The 20,120-nt window shown below is 45.4% G+C and overlaps 1 protein-coding gene across 6 annotated transcripts in view; it reads left to right on the top strand.

Annotated features, from left to right (window-relative positions):
* The window catches only part of LOC126652232 (transportin-1-like), a 119,065-nt gene that overhangs the window by 17,347 nt on the left and 81,598 nt on the right, over positions 1-20,120 (top strand). For 4 of the 6 annotated variants that reach the window (XR_007631908.1, XM_050338903.1, XM_050338902.1 and 1 more), the window contains exons 2-4: positions 7,881-8,048; positions 8,197-8,310; positions 15,771-15,846. The exons of 1 other annotated variant lie outside the window; for it this stretch is intronic. Coding sequence is in view for 3 of the 5 variants with exons in the window: in XM_050338903.1 (XP_050194860.1) it covers positions 8,206-8,310; positions 15,771-15,846 (181 nt within the window). In the remaining 2 variants the exon portion in view is untranslated. Of the gene's footprint in view, positions 1-7,880; positions 8,049-8,196; positions 8,311-8,607; positions 8,626-15,770; positions 15,847-20,120 lie in introns of those variants that run through there. One more of the 6 variants, XM_050338905.1, reaches the window with a different exon arrangement.

Here is a 20,120-nt window from a genome sequence, read left to right as displayed (position 1 = left end):
GTGATTGACTGCTAGTCACAAATTTATAGGCCAGTCACCATCTTATCTGTCAAATCCTACTTCAAAAAGCAGGATGTGTGTTTGAAGTTTGGTGAACCAGGCTGGTTTTAGCATAATTCAACACTGAAAACATTACCATGGCGCCACCGGTAACTTACCACAGATAGTTTGAATTGTTTGCATTCTCTGACTGGATTCTAGGCCTTATTGGGGTAGACCGTCTTGCCACATTGGCTACTCCCTTCAGCTTTGCGTTCTCAGTGAACTTGCTAAGGAGGCACTCTGCCCCTTCATCCAAGTCATTGATGAATAAGTTAAACAATACTGGGCCCAGTATTGAACCTTGGGGGACACCACTAGTGACAGGCCTCCAACTAGACTCTGGGCCACTGATTACAATCCTTTGGGATCTGCCAATCAACCAGTTCTCAATCCACCTTATTGTCCGCTCATCTAGTTCCAAACTTCCTGAGTGTACCTATGAGGATGCTGTGAGAGACAGTGTCAAAAGCCTTGTTGAAGTCAAAGTAGACAATATTCACTGCTCTCCCCTCATCCATCCAAATAGTTCTTTCATCATAGAAAGCAATCAGATTGGTCAAGCATGATTTTCCTTTAGCGAATCTATGCTGACTACTCTTGATCACCTACCTTCTCGTTCTCCATGCGGATAGAGATGGTGTCCAGAATGAGATGCTCCAATCACCTTTCCAGGGATTAAGGTGAGGCTGACTGGTCAATAGTTCAGTAGTTTCCTGGGTCCTCCTTCTTGCCCTTTTTGAAGACTGGGGTGACATTTGCTTTCTTCCAGTTCTGATTGCCACGGCCTTTCAAAGATGATTGTGAATGACCTCTCTATGGTGTCCACCAGCTTCCTCAGCACTTGTGGATGCATCTCGTCAGGGCCCGTGGACTTGTGGGTGTCAGGTTTTTTTAGGTGTTCTCTAGCCCAATTCTCCTTGACCAAGGGAATGTTTTCCTTCCAACATTCCTTTGCCATGGTCTCCTGGGTCAGAGATCCCTGAGGGCTGGTCTTGTCAGTGAAGATTGATACAAAGACGGCATTCAGTAACTGCCTTCTCTGCGTCCTCTGTTACCAGGGCACCCTCTCCATTTACTAATGGGCCCACATTATCCTTTGTTTTCCTTTTGTTATTGATGTATAGGAAGAAGCCTTTCTTGTTTTCCTTGACATCCTCGGCCAGATTTAATTCTAGGGTTTGGCCTTATTTGTCTCATTTCTACCTACTTTGACGACCTCTCTATATTCACTCAAAGTGGTCTGACCGTGTGTCCCAGTTGAAATGAGACAAGGGTCTTTTGCTGAGGATGATTTATGAGAAAAGACCCAAATTCCTCTCTCTAAGCAATTATAAATCCAAAATTAAGAGGCTCTGATTGAAGGAAAAACAAATTATGGAAAAGGAAAAAATAACAGCCCTTTATTTAAAGGTATGTGTGTATTAACAGAAACACAAAAAAAACCCCAAGTAAACCAACCAAACAATACTCCTATACCCACAAATAATCTCCCTCAAAAACAGTAAACTGATAAACAGGCAAAGGGAAAAGTAAACAGTTCAATTTTGCGCCCTTTGGTGCAATTCCAACCACAGTCAATAGGGTCACTGGAGATGCAGAGCTTGTAATGTCCTATAGCAGTCACCAGGTGGCGCTGTTGGATCACTGGTCGCTGCCACCCAGGTGGGGGGGAAACGGAGGGGAAAGAAAGACGAACGCCCTCCGGGGTGTGTTGGAGAAAACCAAAAAACTAGGTCCCACTTCCCTTCCCAACACACTGGAAAAGGGGGAGAGGGAGAGGGAGAGGGGAAAAGGGACCAGGCAACTCTCACCACTCCGGCTGGTCGAAACCGCTCTGCACAGTCCTCTCTCCACACTGCTGTTGTGCCCAGACCAGTGTCAGGGAAAGAAAACAAAAGGGAATGGTGAAAGGGAAAAGGGAAAAAAAAAAACAAACCTCCAGGCAAAAAAACCCCACAACAGCTCCTCTCTGATGAAAAAGAAATCCGAGCAGGATCTGCAACTAGTAAACAGGTCGTGGAGCCACAGGATCCACCAGCCTTCACACCTGACCTGTGTTCCAGCCACCGCCCAGCCCACCAAAACTCCTCCTCCCCCCTTGCCCAGGAGATGAGAGAAAAAAGTAAACAATAGCCTTTCGTCTCCCCTGTTTCCTAGGAGACTAATTTTTCAGCCTATAGTGAGGGAGCTAGACCTTTTGTTCACCTAAATACTCACCTAATAGCTATGCACACAGGGCCAGGGGGAAGGGAAAAACTTCTTTGCCTTGTTTACAAGAGCTATCTAAACCATGACACCGTGCTTCCATCACCTGTGCATTTCCTGCTTGTGCTTGAGTAATGACAGGAGTTCCTTGTTTATCCATGCAGGTCTCTTGCCCCCTTTGCCCAATTTCTTGCCCATTAAGATGCATCGTTCTTGAGCCTGGAGGAAGTGATCCTTCAATATTGACCACCTCTCTTGGACCCCTCTTCCCTGCAAGACCTGTTCCCATGGGATTCTTCCAAGAAGATCCCTAAGGAGGCTTAAAGTTAGCTCTCCTGAAGTCCATGGTTACAATCTTACTTGCTACCCTGCTCCTGCTTCCTCCTTGCCCCCTACTGAACTCCACAATCTCATGGTCACTGCAGCCAAGGCTGCTCCCAACCTTCACATCTCTGTTGTGAGTTTGTTGACCAGCCGCCCCCTGGAGCTGAAAATAGTTTTTTCCAGGTGGATTTTTGGAGCAAAACCAATCAAAAGTTTTAGTAACGCCTCTGCCAATTACTTATTTAAGAAAATGGAAGAGAAGGGTTGTGTTACAGAAGAAAATGAGAGAGTCAGTGTAGCAGCCGGCCCTGTTGGGCCCAGGTGTCTGCCCCCCCACCCCCGGCCAAGTCTGGCCCAGGTGAGGGGGGCCAGGCCCCCTTCTCTCCTGTAACAGAGTAGAGAAAAAAAACTTCAGAGAAGAGAAAAAAAAAAAACTTTAGAGAAGAACCTGGACAAGATTTGCTGCAAAAGGAATTCCAGGCAGAGATAGCGCAGCCTCCAAGGTCAAAGCTGGCAGCCGGAGGAGAGAGAAGCCCGAAGGGAGGGTTCCTTTTCCCCTGTCTCTCTCTCCGTTCAGCAGGGAAGAGACTGAAAACTAAAAATCCCTGCCACCTGTGGAAGACTGTTGGTGAGCAGAGACCCCCTTCTGCAGCTCATGAAGGAGCCCACGCCGAAGCAGAGGAGTGCATGAAGAAGATGTGACTTCGTGGGAGGCATAAGATGAAACAGAGTCCTGTTGGAGACCTGTGGCCCATGGAGAGAGAGACCTACGCTGGAGCAAGTTGGCCTGGGTAGGACTTGTGACCCAGTGAGGGATCCATGCTGGTGCAGCTGAATTTATGACCCTAAGGGACAGCAGAGAATGGAAGAACTGTTGCCCGAAGGTGGACTCACACTAGAGAGGTCTATCAAGGACTGTCTCTTGTGAGAAGGGACCCCACAAGAAATAGGGATGTACTCAAAAGCCATTATCCCCTGTAACTGTGGTAAGACCATGGTGAGGCAAGCGTCCCTTTGCAGTCCATGGAAGACCCCACAGGGCCTGGGTAATCCCCAGCCTCAAGTCTTAGCCCAGGAGGTTGCCCTGAGATCGACATAGAAAACAGAGAGAGAGAGAGATAGTTCCAACTGCGATGAATTGGAGCTGTCGTCCTAGAGATAATAGAAGAGGAACTTTCAAGTGCTGCAAAATTATTTAGAAGACCTATAGCTCTGGAAATGGAAAAGAGACTGCTTCTCCTGAACTGATACAAGGGGGGAGGGGTATTTCTGTAAATACATAGCACTTTTGCCTAGTTAGAATTGTTGTATATATAGTTCTTTAGTTTTTATCTTGCTAGTAATAAATCCTAATATTATTCTCCCCAATCACATCTCTTTTGTCTGCATAAACCTTCTCTCAACTTCTAGTAATTGTGTGAGGGGTTAGAGAAAATTGGCCCAAAATAAACCCAGGACAATCTCCAACAAGGCTTTTACCTAAAAGACCACGGAGAAAAAGACTCCAGGTCAATTTAGTGTATAAGATAAAGAGAGCGGGTCCTTTAATGAGTCCATAGGCCTAGAGGAATACATACCATGCACGCACCTCAGACAGTGGTTCTATGATTTATAATAAGGTCAAATCAATCCCAATTTGTCCACCCCCCAGTTCTGCCCCGTTCTCCCCCCCAACACGCCCCTTCAGGAATTGGGTCTGGAGGCATTTGGGACTCCTTCTTCCTCATCTTCCTCCTCTTTGTAGCCTGCACAGTCCTTGGAGTTCCTCCAGAGTTATGGGCTTGAAGGTTGCTGTGTCTGTGTAATATCTTCTGGTCCAGGCCTTAAGGTGTTTTTCTACAATTTTACCTTGTAAAGAAGACTAAACACACTAATGGAATTTAGAGGGATTGATATGAAATGGGGTAGTAGGGTTGGGTATGTGTCAACATTATGCTACAGGGTAAGGGATATAATACAGCTACATTAAAATCTACATTCACTACACATCTAAAATCTATAAAAATTAAAAAATCCAAAAAAACCTCTGAGGCATCAAGGCCTTCCCTGTTTGTTAGTATGAAGTCAAGCATCACACCATTCCTTGTGGGATCCTCCACTACCTGTGACAGGAAGTTGTCATCCATGCTTTCCAGGAACCTTCTGGACCATTTGTGCTTTGCTGTGTTGCTTCTCCAGCAAATGTCAGGATAGTTAAAATCCTCCACAAGAACCAGGGCCTGAGACTGTGAGGCTGCTTCAAGCTGTCTGTAGAAGGCCTCCTGATCAGTTGGTCTGTAGCAAATACCAACAGTGTCACCCTTACTTGTCTGCCTTTTTATCCTAACCCCTAAGCTCTTGACTCACTCATCATCCACCCCAAGACAGAGCTTGATACATTCCAAGTGTAACCTCACATAGAGGGCAATTTCACCACCATGCCTTCCTGGTCTGTCTCTCCTAATGTAGTGGGTTGACCCTGGCTGAATGTCAGGTACCCACTAAAGTTGCTCTCACTACCCTCTGCAACTTGACAGAGGAGAGAAAAAAAACCAATGAAGGATTCATGAGGAGAGATAAGAGCTGGGAGAGGTCACTTACTGATCACCATCATGGGCAAAACAGACTCAAAGTGGGGAAATTAATTGAATTTATTAATATCAGGATCAGAGAAAAAGAGTGAGGAATAAAACAGTATTAAAAACACCTTCCCCCCACCCCTCCTTCCTTCCATGTTCTCCCTCCTCCCCCCCAGTGGTGCAGGGGGACAGGAAATGGGGGTTTAGGTCAGTTGTTTCTGCCACTGCTCAGGGAGAGGAGTCCTTCCCCTGCTCCTGTGGGGTCCCGTTTGTTTCCAGGCCTTCTTCTCTCTTTTCCACTGCAGAAAGACCTTTTTGGGATTTAATTCTGGCCATGTTCATGGAAAGGAAACCTATGTTAGTTTTTCTTAGTTGTGGATATATGGCCTGCTTCTCTTCCTGCTTTTTCCTGTTCTGCCTCAACCTTCCTTTCCGGTTCTTTTCCCTTGTTTTCTATATTTAATCTTGCTTTTGTCTAGTGCACTTGGTTTCCTGATAAAATTAGACAGATGTAATCCTTGTGTCATAAGTTCTGAATAGTAACTTTTGAAGCTCTAATCAATATCAACCAAATTTCACAGTGGTCCAAGTCTCAAAGAAAATCAAATTTCTACAGCTTTCCTGGCAAGGCAGTGGTTAGGGTAATGAGACCCAAATTAGCCCTTCCTTGATTTGCTGGACCTGACCTTTCATCTGTTCCATCTGTGCAAGCATCAGTATGGAGAACTCTTCTGCCCATATGATTGTGAGCCACGAGTATAGGTTTTAATGGCCTGAGCCTGGCTAACCCAGATCCTTTGCTTGTCACTTTTCTGAACTAGAGCGACTGCTCACAAAACCCTCATATGAGCTTTTGTGCCTGTCCTTTCCTATTAATTGGTGGCAAGCCTTTAGTCTCCCAGGACACTTAGCATCTGGAGACACTTGTCAGCACCTGAGACTGGAGAGTTGACTGTAACTTAAATATGGATTTAATTGAAAGCATTGGGGAGGTGAGATGAAGAATCACACAGCAAATTACCTGGGCCACACTGTTAGGAACCACTGTTTCCTGTCCTCAGTGCCTCTGAACAGTTAAGGCTCTGATGTGCAGCATATATGTGGCACTCATATTGAGTACTGTGCTGTAGGAGAGGAAGCAGAAAGTTTTCAGTTGAAGGGGGATGTAAGCAGGATGACTGCAAACACAATGACTTAAAATAAGATTATAAAAGGCTAAGTAATTACTGTTTTCCATTTTCATATTTTAGACCAGTTTAAATCTGTGTATGTTCCTTTTTTGCCCAGTAGCATATATATGATATATATATATATATAAAATATGTATGTAATGCAAGTGTATTTATATATATAAAATCATTGGGAAATCATTAACAAATGGCATGAAATGTAAGTACTCCAAATGCTGGATTCTGCACCTGGGATGGAGTAACATCAGGCTCAATTGGGAGAGAAGTGGCTGGAGAGCAGCCCTGCAGAAAGGGATCTGGGGGTGCTGATCAGCAGCAGGCTCAGTATGAGTCAGGAGTGGGCCCTGGCAGCCAAGAGGGCAAAATGCATCCTGGGGGGCATCAAACACAGCATAGCCAGCCAGTCAAGAGGTGATTATCCCACTCTATTTGACATTGGTGCGGCCTCACCTTGAATGTGTCCAGAGAAGAGCAACAAGGCCGATGGAAGGGCTGGAAGGCATGTCCTGTGAGGAGCAGCTGAGGACTCTAGGTTTGTCTAGTTTAGAGAAAAGGAGGCTGAGGGGTGAGCTCATGGCTCTCTGCAGCTTCCTGAGGAGAAGTGGAGAGGTTGGTGCTGAGCTCTTCTGCCTGGGATCCAGTGACAGGATGGGTGGGAATGATTCATAGGGGGAAGTTCAGACTGGACCTGAGGAAGCATTTTTTTACCGAGAGGGTGGTCAAACACTGGAACATGCTTCCTAGAGAGGCAGTTGATGCCCCAAGCCTGTCAGTGTCTAAGAGGCATTAGATCAATGCCCTTAATAACATGCTTTAACTTTTGGTCAGCCCTGAAGCTGTCAGGCAGTTGGACTAGATGATCACAGAATATAATTGTTTAGGTTGGAAAAAACCTTTAGATCATCAAGTGCACTCATTATTCCAGCACTGCCAAGGCCATCTACACGTCTTTTAAATCCCTCCAGGGATGGTGACTCCACCACTTCCCTGGGCAGCCTGTTCCAATGCCTGACAACCCTTTCAGTGAAGAAATTTTTTTCTAAAATCGTTGTAGGTCCCTTCCAACTGAACTATTCTATTCTATATACACAAAAATTGCTAATTTTGACCTGAGATTTCCTTTGATATATTTTGAGGCTAAGATACACTAGGTATTGAAAGTAGTTTCTTTTGAGTTTCTTTTCTCCCTTCTTGCATAGTTGGTCTTATTCCCTCTTTACACGTGAAATCGAAAACTTATGAAATCTATCCAACATTAAACTAAATCATGTAGACGTAAAGTAGACAGCAAAGCAGGTACCACGTTCCTATCTCCTGGGTCTGCATTCGCATCTCCACTTCTCCTCCGTGGTCTGCAGCCTCCTAGGTCGCTGCCAGGCGCAGCGGGTGCGCGGCCGTAGCTCTCCCAAAGAGGCTGGGCTGGGGCTTCGCTTCGCCCTTTGCCTGTCGAGGCTGCTGGAGCTTTCTCTCTGGTTTCGGGTGGTGGTGGGGAAAGGCTGTGGACGAAGCGCCCTGTTTTCCGCCGCCCAGAATTGAGGGGCTCGTGTTTTGTCACCCCCAGGCTCCTGACGGTGTGGAATGCACTAGGGAAAGGCTGACGGTGGTGCCGGCGGGCCCGAGACGGCTCGGGCGGGCGGGGCGTGCTCGGCGCTAGGACCCAGGAGGACGCGAGGTGGCTCTTAAGGCCAGAGCGCAAATTCGCCGTGACTCAGTCCTTGTACAGGAGCAGGTTAGTGCTGTTCTTCTCTGGGGCCGGGCTCGGGTAAGAGCGGGCCAGGCGTCACGCAGCTAGCTAGCTATCTTGCTTGTTTGCTTCTCCCTCCCTCCCTGGGCCTGCCGCGCCGCTAATCGTGGCCTCTTGTTTGGTGTTTTTTCAGCAAGCCAAGATGGAGCATGAATGGAAGCCTGACGAACAGGGGCTTCTACAGATCCTGCAGCTGCTCAAGGAATCCCAGTCCCCGGACACTACCACGCAGAGAGCCGTGCAACAAGTATCCTTGGCCGAGGCCTACGCCACGCGGGCGAGTGGGGCAGGCAGAGCGAGGCCGCGGCGGTCCGGGCGACCGCTGGGGAGGCTGGGGGCGCCGTTTAGGGGCAGCGCGACCACAGGCCGGCGCTGTGGCAGGCAGGCAGGCAGGCGGCGGCCGGACCTGCCTGGGGAGCCGCCACAGCGAACACTGTGGGCTGAGCCTCCGCTTGAGCGGGTGGCCGTGGCGCGGCGCTTGAACCGCCGAGGCGGCCTATGGGCCGCGAGGCCATCTTCCCGCGCCGAGTGTCCGGGGACATGTTGCGAGCACGGAGCTAAGGTTCGGTTTTTTTCTTTTTAAGCCCTGGTTTCCGTGTGGCTGCTTCGGTATCTGCTGCTTTTCCAGATTACCCCACACTGGGCCGTTGCGAGCACCTAGTCCTCATCCTCGGCGGATCCCACCGAGAGGGCTGGGGCGGGGGAGCGGGGGCCTCTGCCCCCAAGCTGGGTTGATTATGCGGCGAGAGGTAGCTGTCGCCTCAGTGGCAGAGACGATCAGGGACTTCCTATACTAATCGGCGCTGGGATTCACGGCGAAAGCCGTAGCTGATGGGAGGAATGTTCCTGGTGGAGCCGCTGGCTGCATGCTCTCGTTGGCCTGCTGGCTCTGGCACTGTATTTTGCTACGTTGTGAGGATGTTTCTGCCTGCCTAGAATCCTGAGCCTGAAATACTGTTCGTTACGCTTTTTACGTTTCACAATAAGAGTGAAATCTACTGTATGTGTCTTGTGCAGCTTTGCAGTGCATTTTGTGTTAGTGTTGTGGATTCTTGGTTTGTTGTTTGGGTGTCGAGAGAGGAAAATTGTACATTAAGACTAGTAGTCGCATAAGTCTTGAAAAGCTCTTGTCTACTGCCTCCTGCTCCTTGAGCTAACTATAGAGGTGCTTTAAAATATTTAGAAGTCCTGAAAGGATATTGTCCTTTAAAAGATATGAGTTTAGCATCTTGATCCCTTTTTATTTAAGGCATTTGCTTGAAGGTCTTCACAGAAGGCAACAGAACTTATTTACATAGGTAATAATATGTATGTATGTTATGTTAGGAGCTTAGCTTGAAACCAAATTTGCTTGACTTCTAGGCTTTCCTAGCAGATGTGGTAAAACCTTGGAAGGCTTCTGTTCTTACCTGAAAGGTGGAGGTAGTTTTCACCTTGGTTTTGCAGCTATGTTTCAGACTCTTAAGATGCTATTGCTTCCTTTGAAAAATAATATACAGAAGTGCCTAAGTGTTCTGATAACGCCCAAAACTTAAACAGGTGCTCTTCTTTAGTATTTCAAATACAAAAATGTTTATAGCAGCAGTGATTGTAGTATAGCTTTCATGTAAAATTACATTTTAAATGTCTGCTTCAAACGATGGCATCTGGTTTGTTTTTGAAAAATAGCAGTGTATGTGTAGGATGGACAGTATAGGCGATGCTGTCTGTCTTGAAGATGAGTAAAAATTTACTGAACAAAAATGCTGTTGAAATTCTTAAATGGCAGTTGTAACTCACTGCTGTGCTGAAATACCTGTGCTTTCAAGGAGATCCTCATATGCTGGCCCGTAAAGGTTAGATAACTTGCACATTTTTACCACTGTATTATCAGTTTGGAAAAATATTCTAATACAACTGGATAGGCCATGTCCTATAATTAAAAAAAAAAAAGTTTCCTTTGAGACTGTTTCCACAAAAATTTGTGATGACTGTTGTATTGTGGAATCCTACTTTAGTAGTATGTCTAATTAGGATGGTTTCAAATTTAAAGTGCTTCCAGTTCATAATCTTTTTAAATAAGATTATCAATGTGTTGACTCTCATGCTCTTTGTGACAGAGTTTTGGCATATTTAGGTGTTTAGAACTGAAATGTAATAAAGTGAGTAGCATAAATTAGCCAAAACCCTTTGTTAACAAAGTTATGAATTGGTAAGGCTTTCAAACATTTTTCAAATGAAGATATAGATGTTTCTTGGAATAAAAAAGGAAAAAGTTCAAGTGGGTGAAGAAATTGATGAGAAAATATGGCCTATAAGCTAATCTTTCATTCATAGACCAATTAGAGGGAGAAGAAGAAAAAATTTTTGAAATGTGCTACCCTACGTCTTGTCTGTTTCTGAAAGAGCTCTTTGGCATGGCATCTTTGACAACAGTCTTTGGATGTGTGTTTATTCATTTCTAGGAGCCATGTAGAATGTTCTGTATTATTTTTCACTTGCTGTGACCATCCTGTTTATCTTTCATCTCGTGTGTTACACAGCAAAGGAGCTTGTGGCTGTAATAAGTACACTTTACTGTCTTATTAATTGGAAAGAGGGCGGGTTTCTCTAGACTGCTTGATATATAAGAAGCCTAAATATCTAAAAATGAAGTTTTTTAAGTTTGTGATTGAGACACTGGCTATTGATCATTGGAAGGGCCATCAATGTCAACATAAATATATTTGGCTAGGGTTTAGCAACTTTGAATATTTAGAGATTTAGCTGTACAGCAAGTAAAGTAAATGCCTATGTAGCAAATGATCTTACTACTTCTAAAAATAATTTTTTGTTAGATGTCTTGTTTGCCATACTGATGATATCTAGTAGGTTTAGTAACTTAAAGATGGCACTGCATGCTTATGATGTAAAATATTGTTGAGCATAATAGTAATGAATACCAGGGTGTGAGAACAGGATACAAGGAGAATGCCAGATTGCTGTTTTGGCCAAGCAGTGGCAGAATACTTAAAAATTTGAGGCAAAAGTAATGACAAATTTTATAAAAACAGCTACTTACCTTCTAACTGTTCAGAAACATAATTCTTCTTGCAGTTGCCCCAGAGAACATAGTGAAAAGGCTGGTATTGCTAGTAAGATACTTATTCAGAGAAGTGTCACTCTAGAAAATTGGTTTGTGTACAGGGTTTTTGTTTTAAAGAGACCATGGATAAACATGAACTACTTTGTACAAATATCTGGGCATTTACAATTAAACAGCTTCTCACAGTTGAAAGCTCAGACTGTGGCTAGTTAGCATCATAAAAAAAGTATATAGAATCATAGAATTAACTGGGTTGGAAGAGACCTCCGAGATCATCAAGTCCAACCCTTGATCCAACCCCACTGTGATTACTAGATCATGGCACTCAATGCCACATCCAGCCTCACATTAAAAACCACCAGGGACGGTGAATCCACCACCTCTCTGGGCAGGCCATTCCAATGCCTGATCACACTCTCTGGAAAGAACTTCTTTCTAATATCCAACCTAAACCTCCCCTGACAGAGCTTAAGCCTGTGCCCTCTTGTCCTGTTGCTGATTGCCTGGGAGAAGAGACCGACCCCCATATGGCTACAACTTCCTCTCAGGTAGTTGTAGAGAGTGATGAGGTCACCCTTGAGCTTTCCAGGCTAAACAACCCCAGCTCCCTCAGCCAATCCTCATAGGACTTGTGCTCAAGTCCCTTCACCAGCCTGGTTGCTCTTCTCTGGACCTGAACTGAGGGGCCCAGAACTGAACACAATACTCAAGGTGTGGCCTCACCAGCGCTGAGTACAGGGGAAGGATCACTTCCCTCGTCCTGCTGGTCACACTATTCCTGATACAGGCCAGGATGCCATTGGCCTTCTTGGCCACCTGGGCACACTGCTGGCTCGTGTTCAGCTTCCCGTCAATCAGCACCCCCAGATCCCTTTCCACCTGGCTGCTCTCCAGCCACTCTGTGCCCAGCCTGTAGCGCTGCAGGCAGTTGTTGTGGCCAAAGTGCAGGACCCGGCACTTGACCTTGTTGAACTTCATCCCGTTGGAATCATCCCAACTCTCCAGCCTATCCAGGTCCCTCTGCAGAGCCCTCCTGCCTTCCAGCAGATCAACACTCCCTCCCCAACTTGGTGTCATCTGCAAATTTGCTAATGATGGACTTAATCCCCTCATCTAAATCATCAATAAAGATGTTAAACAGGACTGGGCCCAGCACTGATCTCTGGGGGACAGCACTGGTGACCAGCCGCCAGCTGGATGCAGCCCCGTTCACCAGCACTCTCTGGACCCGGCCCTCCAGCCAGTTCCTAACCCAGCACAGAGTGCCCTGTCCAAGCAGTGGGCTGCAGCTTTTCCAGGAGTATATAATGGGAGACGGGAGCCCCTGGTGGTCTAGTGGTAAGGGCTCGGCGCTGTCACCGCGGAGACCCGGGTTCGATTCCCGGTCAGGGCCACTCCTGGGCAGGTGGAGCTCGTTAACCCTTAAAAAAAAAGGCAATCCATCTATGTCCTGAGGACCTCACTGCCACCGTCCAAGCTCGCTTGGCCCCGGCAGATGAACCTTAGGATTAAAGGGTGGGCTCAGTTCCGCACACACTGTGTCTCACCTAAAAAAAAAAAAAAAATCCAATGCGCAGGCTGGAAGGTGTAAAGACCTTCCCCGGATCTTCGCTCGCAAAGACTGGCCATTATAATGGGAGACGGTGTCTAAGGCTTTGCTGAACTCCGGACAGACACATCCACAGCCTGCCCCTCATCCACTAGGCAGGTCACCTGATCATAAAAGGAGATCAGGTTGGTCAGACAGGACCTGCCCCTCCTAAACCCGTGCTGGCTGGCTCTGATTCCTTGTCCATCCTGTAGCTGCCGTGTGATTGCACTCAGGATGATCTGCTCCATAACCTTGCCAGGTCAGGCTGACAGGCCTGTAGTTTCCCGTGTCCTCCTTCTGGCCCTTTTTGTGGATGGGCATGACATTTGCCAACTTCCTGTCATTTGGGACCTCCCCAGAGAGCCATGACTGTTGGTAAATGATGGCGAGTGGCTTGGCAAGCTCTTCTGCCAGCTCCCTCATCACCCTAGGATGGATCCCATCTGGTCCCATGGACTTGTGTGGATCCAGGTGGCTCAATAAGTCACTGACTATTTCCTCCTGGAATACAGGGGGGCTATTCGGTTTCCTGTCCCTCTCTACCAGCTCCAGAGGCCAGTTGTCCTGAGGGCCACCTGTCCTACTGGTGAATACTGAGGCTAAGTAGGTGTTAAGTACCACAGCCTTCTCCTCATCCCTTTTAAATATGTTTTCCCCCAAGTCCAAAGAGGAATGGAGGTTTTCCTTGCCCCCCTTTTGTTATTAATGTATGTATAGAAGCACCTTTTGTTATCCCTAACAGAAGTAGCCAAATTGACTTCAAATTGCACTTTTGTCTCTCTAATTTTCTTTCTGCATGACCTAGTTATACTCTTAAACTCATCCTGAGTAGCCAGCCCTGTTTTCCATAGTGTGTAAGCTCTCTTTTTATCCCTGATTTCCTTCAGAATCTCCCTGTTCAACCAAGCTGGTCGTCTACCTCGTCGGCTTGCCTTTTAGCACACTGGTACAGCCTGTTCCTGTGCACTCAAGGCTTCGTTCTTGAAGCACGTCCATCCCTCCTGTACCCCCTTGTTTCCAAGGGTTTTTTCCCAGGGTATGCTCTGGACCAGTCTTCTGAACAGGTTAAAATCTGCCCTCCAGAAGTCCAGTGTGGAGGTTTTATTGGTGGTCTTCCTTGTATCCCTGAGTATTGAAAACTCTATTATTTCATGGTCACTGTGCCCCAGGTGGCCTCTGACCACTGCATCTCCCACCAACCCCTCTCTGCTTGTAAACAACACATCTAGTGGGGTCCCACCCCTGGTAGGTTCATTTACCAGCTGGAGCAGGAAATTATCCTCTATACACTCCAGGAATCTCTTAGACTGCCTCTTCTCTGCCATGTTGAACTCCCAGCATACATCTGGCAAGTTAAAGTCGCCCACAAGAACAAGGGCTGGCGATTTTGAGACATCTGTCAGCTGCTTGCAGAATAATTCATCCCCTTCATCATCCTGGTTGGGTGGTCTATAACAGACTCCCATTAGGATGTCAGCCTTTTTGGCCTTCCCCCTGATTCTGGTCCACAGGCACTCAACCTAATCATTGATGACATCAAGTTCTACAGAACCAAGAGACTCTCTAACACATAGAGCCACCCCTCCATCTCTCCTACCCTGCCTGTCCTTTCTGAAGAGCTTGTAGCCATCCATGGCAGCACTCCAGTCATGCGAGTCATCCCACCACGTTTCTGTGATGGCAACTACGTCATAGCTTTCCTGCTGCACGATGGCTTCCAGCTCCTCCTGTTTGTTGCCCATGCTGCATGCATTGGTGTACATGCACTTCAGCTGTGCTGCTGATTTCACTCTTAACTCAGGCTTTTCATCCCTGGGCTTCTCTTTGGAGAGCCTGGATTCAATCCCTTCCCCCTTCAAACCTAGTTTAAAGCCCTCCTGATGAGCCCCACTAACTTATGGGCTACAGTCCTTTTGCCCCTCCTAGATACATAAAACCCATCTGATTTAAGAAGACTGGGTACTATGGGGTTTGTCCCATGGTCAAAAAACCCAAAATTTTGATGGTGGCACCAATCCTTTAGTCACCTATTGATAAGGTAGGCTTTCCTACGCTTCTCCTCAGTCATCTCCTCATTCATTCCAGCAAGTACAGGAACTGAAGCAAATACTACCTGTGCGCCTGTCCCGTGAACTGATCTACCCAGTGCCTTGAAATCCTTTTTGATTGCCCTAGCACTTCTTCTATTAATATCATCACTGCCAGCCTGGATTACCAACAGTGGATAGTAATCTGAGGTCCGAATTAGCTCAGGAAGTCTCCTACCAATGTCCCTCACCCTGGCTCCGGGAAGGCAGCAAACCTCCCTGTGGGATGGGTCTGGTCGACATATAGGTCCCTCAGTTCCCCTCAAAAGGGAGTCACCTACCACAACTACCCTTCTTTTTTTCTTTATAGCTGTAGTTGTAATCCGTCTGGTAGACAGGGTGCAACCTGCAGGCAGATCTTCCTCTTGCCTGACCTCTACTTGACTTTCTGAGTCTAGGGCCTCATATCTGTTGTTCAAGGGCACCTGGGGAGGTGATGGGGGTCGAGAGGGTGTTCTTTTACCTCTCCGAACAGGGATCTGTTTCCATTTCCCCCCATCCACTCGGTTTGCTCCATCTGCCTGACAGCAGGAGGGACTAATATTAAAGTGAGTAGCTTATCAAAATCATCATAGCTGTTGTATTTTAATGATGAAGTGCTTTTATTTATTGTGGAGAAAAAAAATGGTGTGTTATGTGATTGTGTCCCAGTTGATTCCTTAGGTTTTACTATCTTTTAAGTGTAAATATTGACATCTAAAACTGTATAGAGGAACGTAGCGGGTTTTGGGAGGGTGGGGATTTCTGTGTCTGTTCCTGGATTCTTTTCTAAGATTTCAACAAAACTAAAAAGCTACTACTTCAGTATGAAAATTACAGCAGTTGTTTTTAGAATGTTCATACTCTGTATGTTGAGAGCTTATAACATTTTGAAATGATGTAGTGCATAAGTCAATCATAGTATTCAGAAAGCTATAAATGCTCTGTGTGAAGATTTTAATTTCCTTAACAGTTTTTCTCTTTAGAAACTAGAACAACTCAATCAGTATCCAGATTTCAACAACTACCTGATTTTTGTTCTTACAAAGTTGAAGTCTGAAGGTAAATTTTTCAGATATTGTCTAGTTTATTCTATATTTTTTTAAATTTTATTTTATTTAACTTGAAAGAAAAAGGAAATTGATTTCTATATTCCATGTGCTGGTGCATTTATCTCCATAGTCATGTAGAACTTTTTATTGTCTTGGGAATCTTTGTGGAAAAAAATCTGATAACATGTTGGTGCTTGTAGTTTCAGTCTTGAAATAGATTCCATTCTAAATGTCCAATGAAATCTTCAAAAAAATGTGGGAGCATCATACTTCTATCAGACTATAGTGAAATTGTGGAATAACTTTGCACTTCGTGGTGATGAATCATGACTATACATGTTATAAAATATGCTACTAAATCCAGTTGTGACTGTGATCTTCCTAGTAATCAATCTGTTAAATATTTTGAAGATCACTGTCATGGTTTAAGCCTAGCTGGAAGTTTAAGCACCAGGTAGTTACTCACTGCCCCTGGTGGTCTAGTGGTTAAGGGCGCGGCGCTGTCACCGACGAGGCCCGGGTTCGATTCCCGGTCAGGGCCACTCCCGGGCAGATGGAGCTCGTTAGCCCTTAAAAAGGCAACCCATCTACGTCCTAAGGACCTCGCTGCCACCGTCCAAGCTCGCTTGGCCCCGGCAGGCTGGAAGGTGTAAAGACCTTCCCCGGATCTTCGCTCGCGAAGACTGGCCATTATATAGTTGCTCACTCAACCTCTGTTCCCACCCCTCCCCCAGTGGAATGGGGAGGAGAATCAAAGTAAAACTTGTAGGTTGAGATAAGAACAGTTTAATAATCAAAAATGAAATAAAATATTGTAATAATTGTAAATGCTAATAATAATGATAATAAAAAGGGAAAAACAAGTAATGCACAATGCAATTGCTCACCACCTGCTGACTGATGCCAGAGCCCCCCTTCCCGAACCCAGATTGGCCCCTCTTCTTGGTAACTCTCCCCAGTTTATATACTGGGCATGACTTTCTATGTTGTGGAATATCCCTTTGGCCAGTTTGGGTCACCTGTCCCAGCTACACTCCCTTCCAGTTTCTTTTGTGTACCTCTTCACTGGCAGAGCATGAGACGAGAAAAAAAGTCCTTGACTTAGGATAAACATGACTTAGCAAAAAACCAAAATATCAGTGTGTTATCAACACCATTCTCATACTGAATCCAAAACACAGCACGGTAACAGCTACTGAGAAGAACTCTACCCTACCTGAAACCAGGGCAATCACAGACTATAGCTGTCCAAATATTATGTCTGTAGAATCTTCATTCTGAAATCTTAATTCTAATAAAATGTAGTTACTTACTGTTGGCTTATTTTTATGGACGTTTGTACAAACTCTTTATGGCATACTGTGTAACCTCTTCCGGTTGGTAAATTCAGGTAGTTCCTTAGTAATGATCAGGGTGTGTGAAAGACTTTCCTTTCCAGTGTACTACAGCTACAGATTTCTGAGGTCTTTGCCAGTGAAAGAGACATGTTTGGGCATGTGTTTTCATGTTTGTTTGTACTTAATGTGTTTGATTTGGGGGGGCGGGTGTTTTTTTCCTTAGTGTCCTGCTACTAGTGCTTTTTCTGCCTTCTAATGCTTGACCTCTGAGTTTTTGAATGCTTGCTTTTTTCACTTAAAATTAGATTTTACTTACATATGGGCCCTGAAACATGTAGAGCATCATCAAGAACATATATATTATGTTTGAACTTGTGTTTTGGTTGTGCTGTAAGCTTACTTCAGGAAAAATGAAAGAGGGAGGAGGAAGAAAGTATATTTTAATATTTGAAGGCTGGAATATATCCAAATGTTTTTTATGCATCCTGTGTAGGAAATCTGATAATTTTTAAGGCCTTGGGGGAATGAATGCTTCAAGTTTGAGAGAGCACCTTGAAGACCTGAATTGGCCAACATATTAAATCTTTGAGCAAGGTGCTAATGTAGATATAAAGTATTCAATTCTTAGTTGTTAATAAGTATGTTATTATACTTTTATTGTTCATGTACCTTTATACCATTGTTGTAACTTAACCCCTGCCAGCAACTAAGCACCACACAGCTGCTTGCTTCCCCCCTCCTCCTCTGCAGGATGGGAGAGAGAACAGGAAAACTCAAACTGGTGAGCTGAGATAGTTTATTGGGACAGAAAAGGAAGAAAATAATAATAATGATAAAATAATTAGAATACACAAAGCAAGTGATGTGCAATGCAATTGCTCATCACTCACCAACCAATACTCAGTCAGTTTCCGAGCAGCGGCTCTTGGCCAGCTTTTCCTCCTGTTTTTATACTGGGCATGACATTTTATGGTGTGGAATATCCCTTTGACCAGTTTGGGTCAACTGTCCTGACCATGCTTCCCCCAGCTTCTTATGCAGTTCCTTACTGGCAGAGGTTCAGGAAGTAAGATAGTAGGCAAGTTGATGGAATAAAATATGATTCCAAGCCATTAAAGATTGAGGTATAGGTATCTAGAAGGTACTTCCCAGGAGGCATGGTGCTGGGAGATCTTCCTTAGTTCAGATTAACTGAAAAATATGGTTATGAAAGAAGTTTGTTTTTACTAATTTCTTTGTAAATGAAAATTATTATTTAGATACTCTCTTACTGTAGTTGTTCCTTTTTGGTTTGGCAGGCATAAAAAGTGATAGATAACATAGTAGCACTGCCCTGCTTTATTTTTTTGGGGGGTTTATTTTGGTTTGTTTTGTTTTTTTTAATGTCCCCTGATCTGAGCTCAGAATCCTATAGGCCTCTTTTCTTCTGTTAATGAGTTGTTTTCTGGAGTGTGTGCATGTTGGTGCTGCTGCTTCTCAGATCACTTTCTATATTTTATATGTTTGTGGTGAGTTGACTTTGACTGGATGCCAGGTGCCCACTCCTTAACTGAACAAGGGTGAGAAAGTATGACAAAAGGCTCATGGGTCAAGATAAGGACAGGGAGACATCACTCAGCAAGTATTGTCACAGGCAAAACAGACTCGAGTTGAGGAAATTAATTGAATTTATTACCAATTAATACCAGAGCAGGATAATGAGAAATAAGAACAAATCTTAAAACACCTTCCATCCACCCCTCTCTTCTTCCCAGGTTCAACTTCACTCCTAGCTTCTCTACCTCCTCCCCTTGAGCAGTGCAGGGACATGGGAAATGGGGGTTGTGGTCAGTTCATCACACTGTAGCTGCCACTCCTTCCTTCTCACATTCTTCTCCTGCTCCAGCATGGGGTCCCTCCCATGGGAGGCAATCCTCCATGAACCGTTCCAGCATGGATCCGTTCCATGGGCTCGCAGGTCCTGCCAGCAAACCTGCTCCCATGTGGGCTTCTCCACAGGACCATAAGTCTTGCCAGGAGCCTACTACAGTGTGAGCTCTCCATGGGGTCACAGCTTCCTTCAGGCACATCCAGCTGCTCTAGTGTGGAATTCTCCATGGGCTGCAGGTGGATCTCTGCTCCCCCATGGACTTCCATGGGCTGCAAGGGGACAGCCTGCTTCACCATGGTCTGCACCATGGACTCCGGCGCCTGGAGCACCTCCTCCCCCTCCTTCTTCACTGACCTTGGTGTCTGCAGAGTTGTTTCTCTCGCATATTCTCACTGCTTTATCTTCTGCCTGCTGTTGTGGAGCAGTTTTTACCCCTTGATAAATCTGTTATCCCAGAGGTGCTACCACCATCGCTGATGGGATCAGCCTTGGCCAGCAGCAGGTTTGTCTTGGAGCTGGCTGGAACTGGCTCTGTTGGACATGGGGGCAGCTTCTGGTGTCTTCTCACAATAACCACCCCTGCAACCCATCTGCTATTAAAGATATTTCCACAAAAAGCCACTACAGTAGGAAAATTCTGTAAATTCTCTGGGACTTGCTTATTATTTTTAACCTGGAATTACACCTCTTTCAGCCTCCAGCTGACACCAACCACCTCTCCATCCTGCATGTGCTATCTCACACAGCATCCTGAACTTTGTGAATGAGAGGTGGATGTGTCATATGCTAAATAATCAAAAGATGATAGACGTTGTCATTCGTCAAGAATATTCTCCAGTCTTTAGAAATTCAACTTGTCAGTTAGGGAGTATTGGGTGTGATGACTATCATAATCTTGCCTTAATATTTTGTTGATTCAAGGCTGTATCAGTGTGCACTGAGATGATGCTGTCTGCTTGCATCAGCAGAGACTACTGTGTTGACACCTGGTAGCATTTCTCTATTGAACTCTAAAGATAAAGTAAACTGAGACTTTGTAATCTTTTCAGACTATTTCTACAATGTTTATGCCTATAT

This window comes from Myiozetetes cayanensis, unplaced genomic scaffold (assembly GCF_022539395.1).
Source record: "Myiozetetes cayanensis isolate MyiCay16 unplaced genomic scaffold, myiCay2020 scf71, whole genome shotgun sequence".
In the NCBI taxonomy this organism is placed as follows: domain Eukaryota; kingdom Metazoa; phylum Chordata; class Aves; order Passeriformes; family Tyrannidae; genus Myiozetetes; species Myiozetetes cayanensis.
This window is presented reverse-complemented; position numbering and strand designations above follow the sequence as displayed.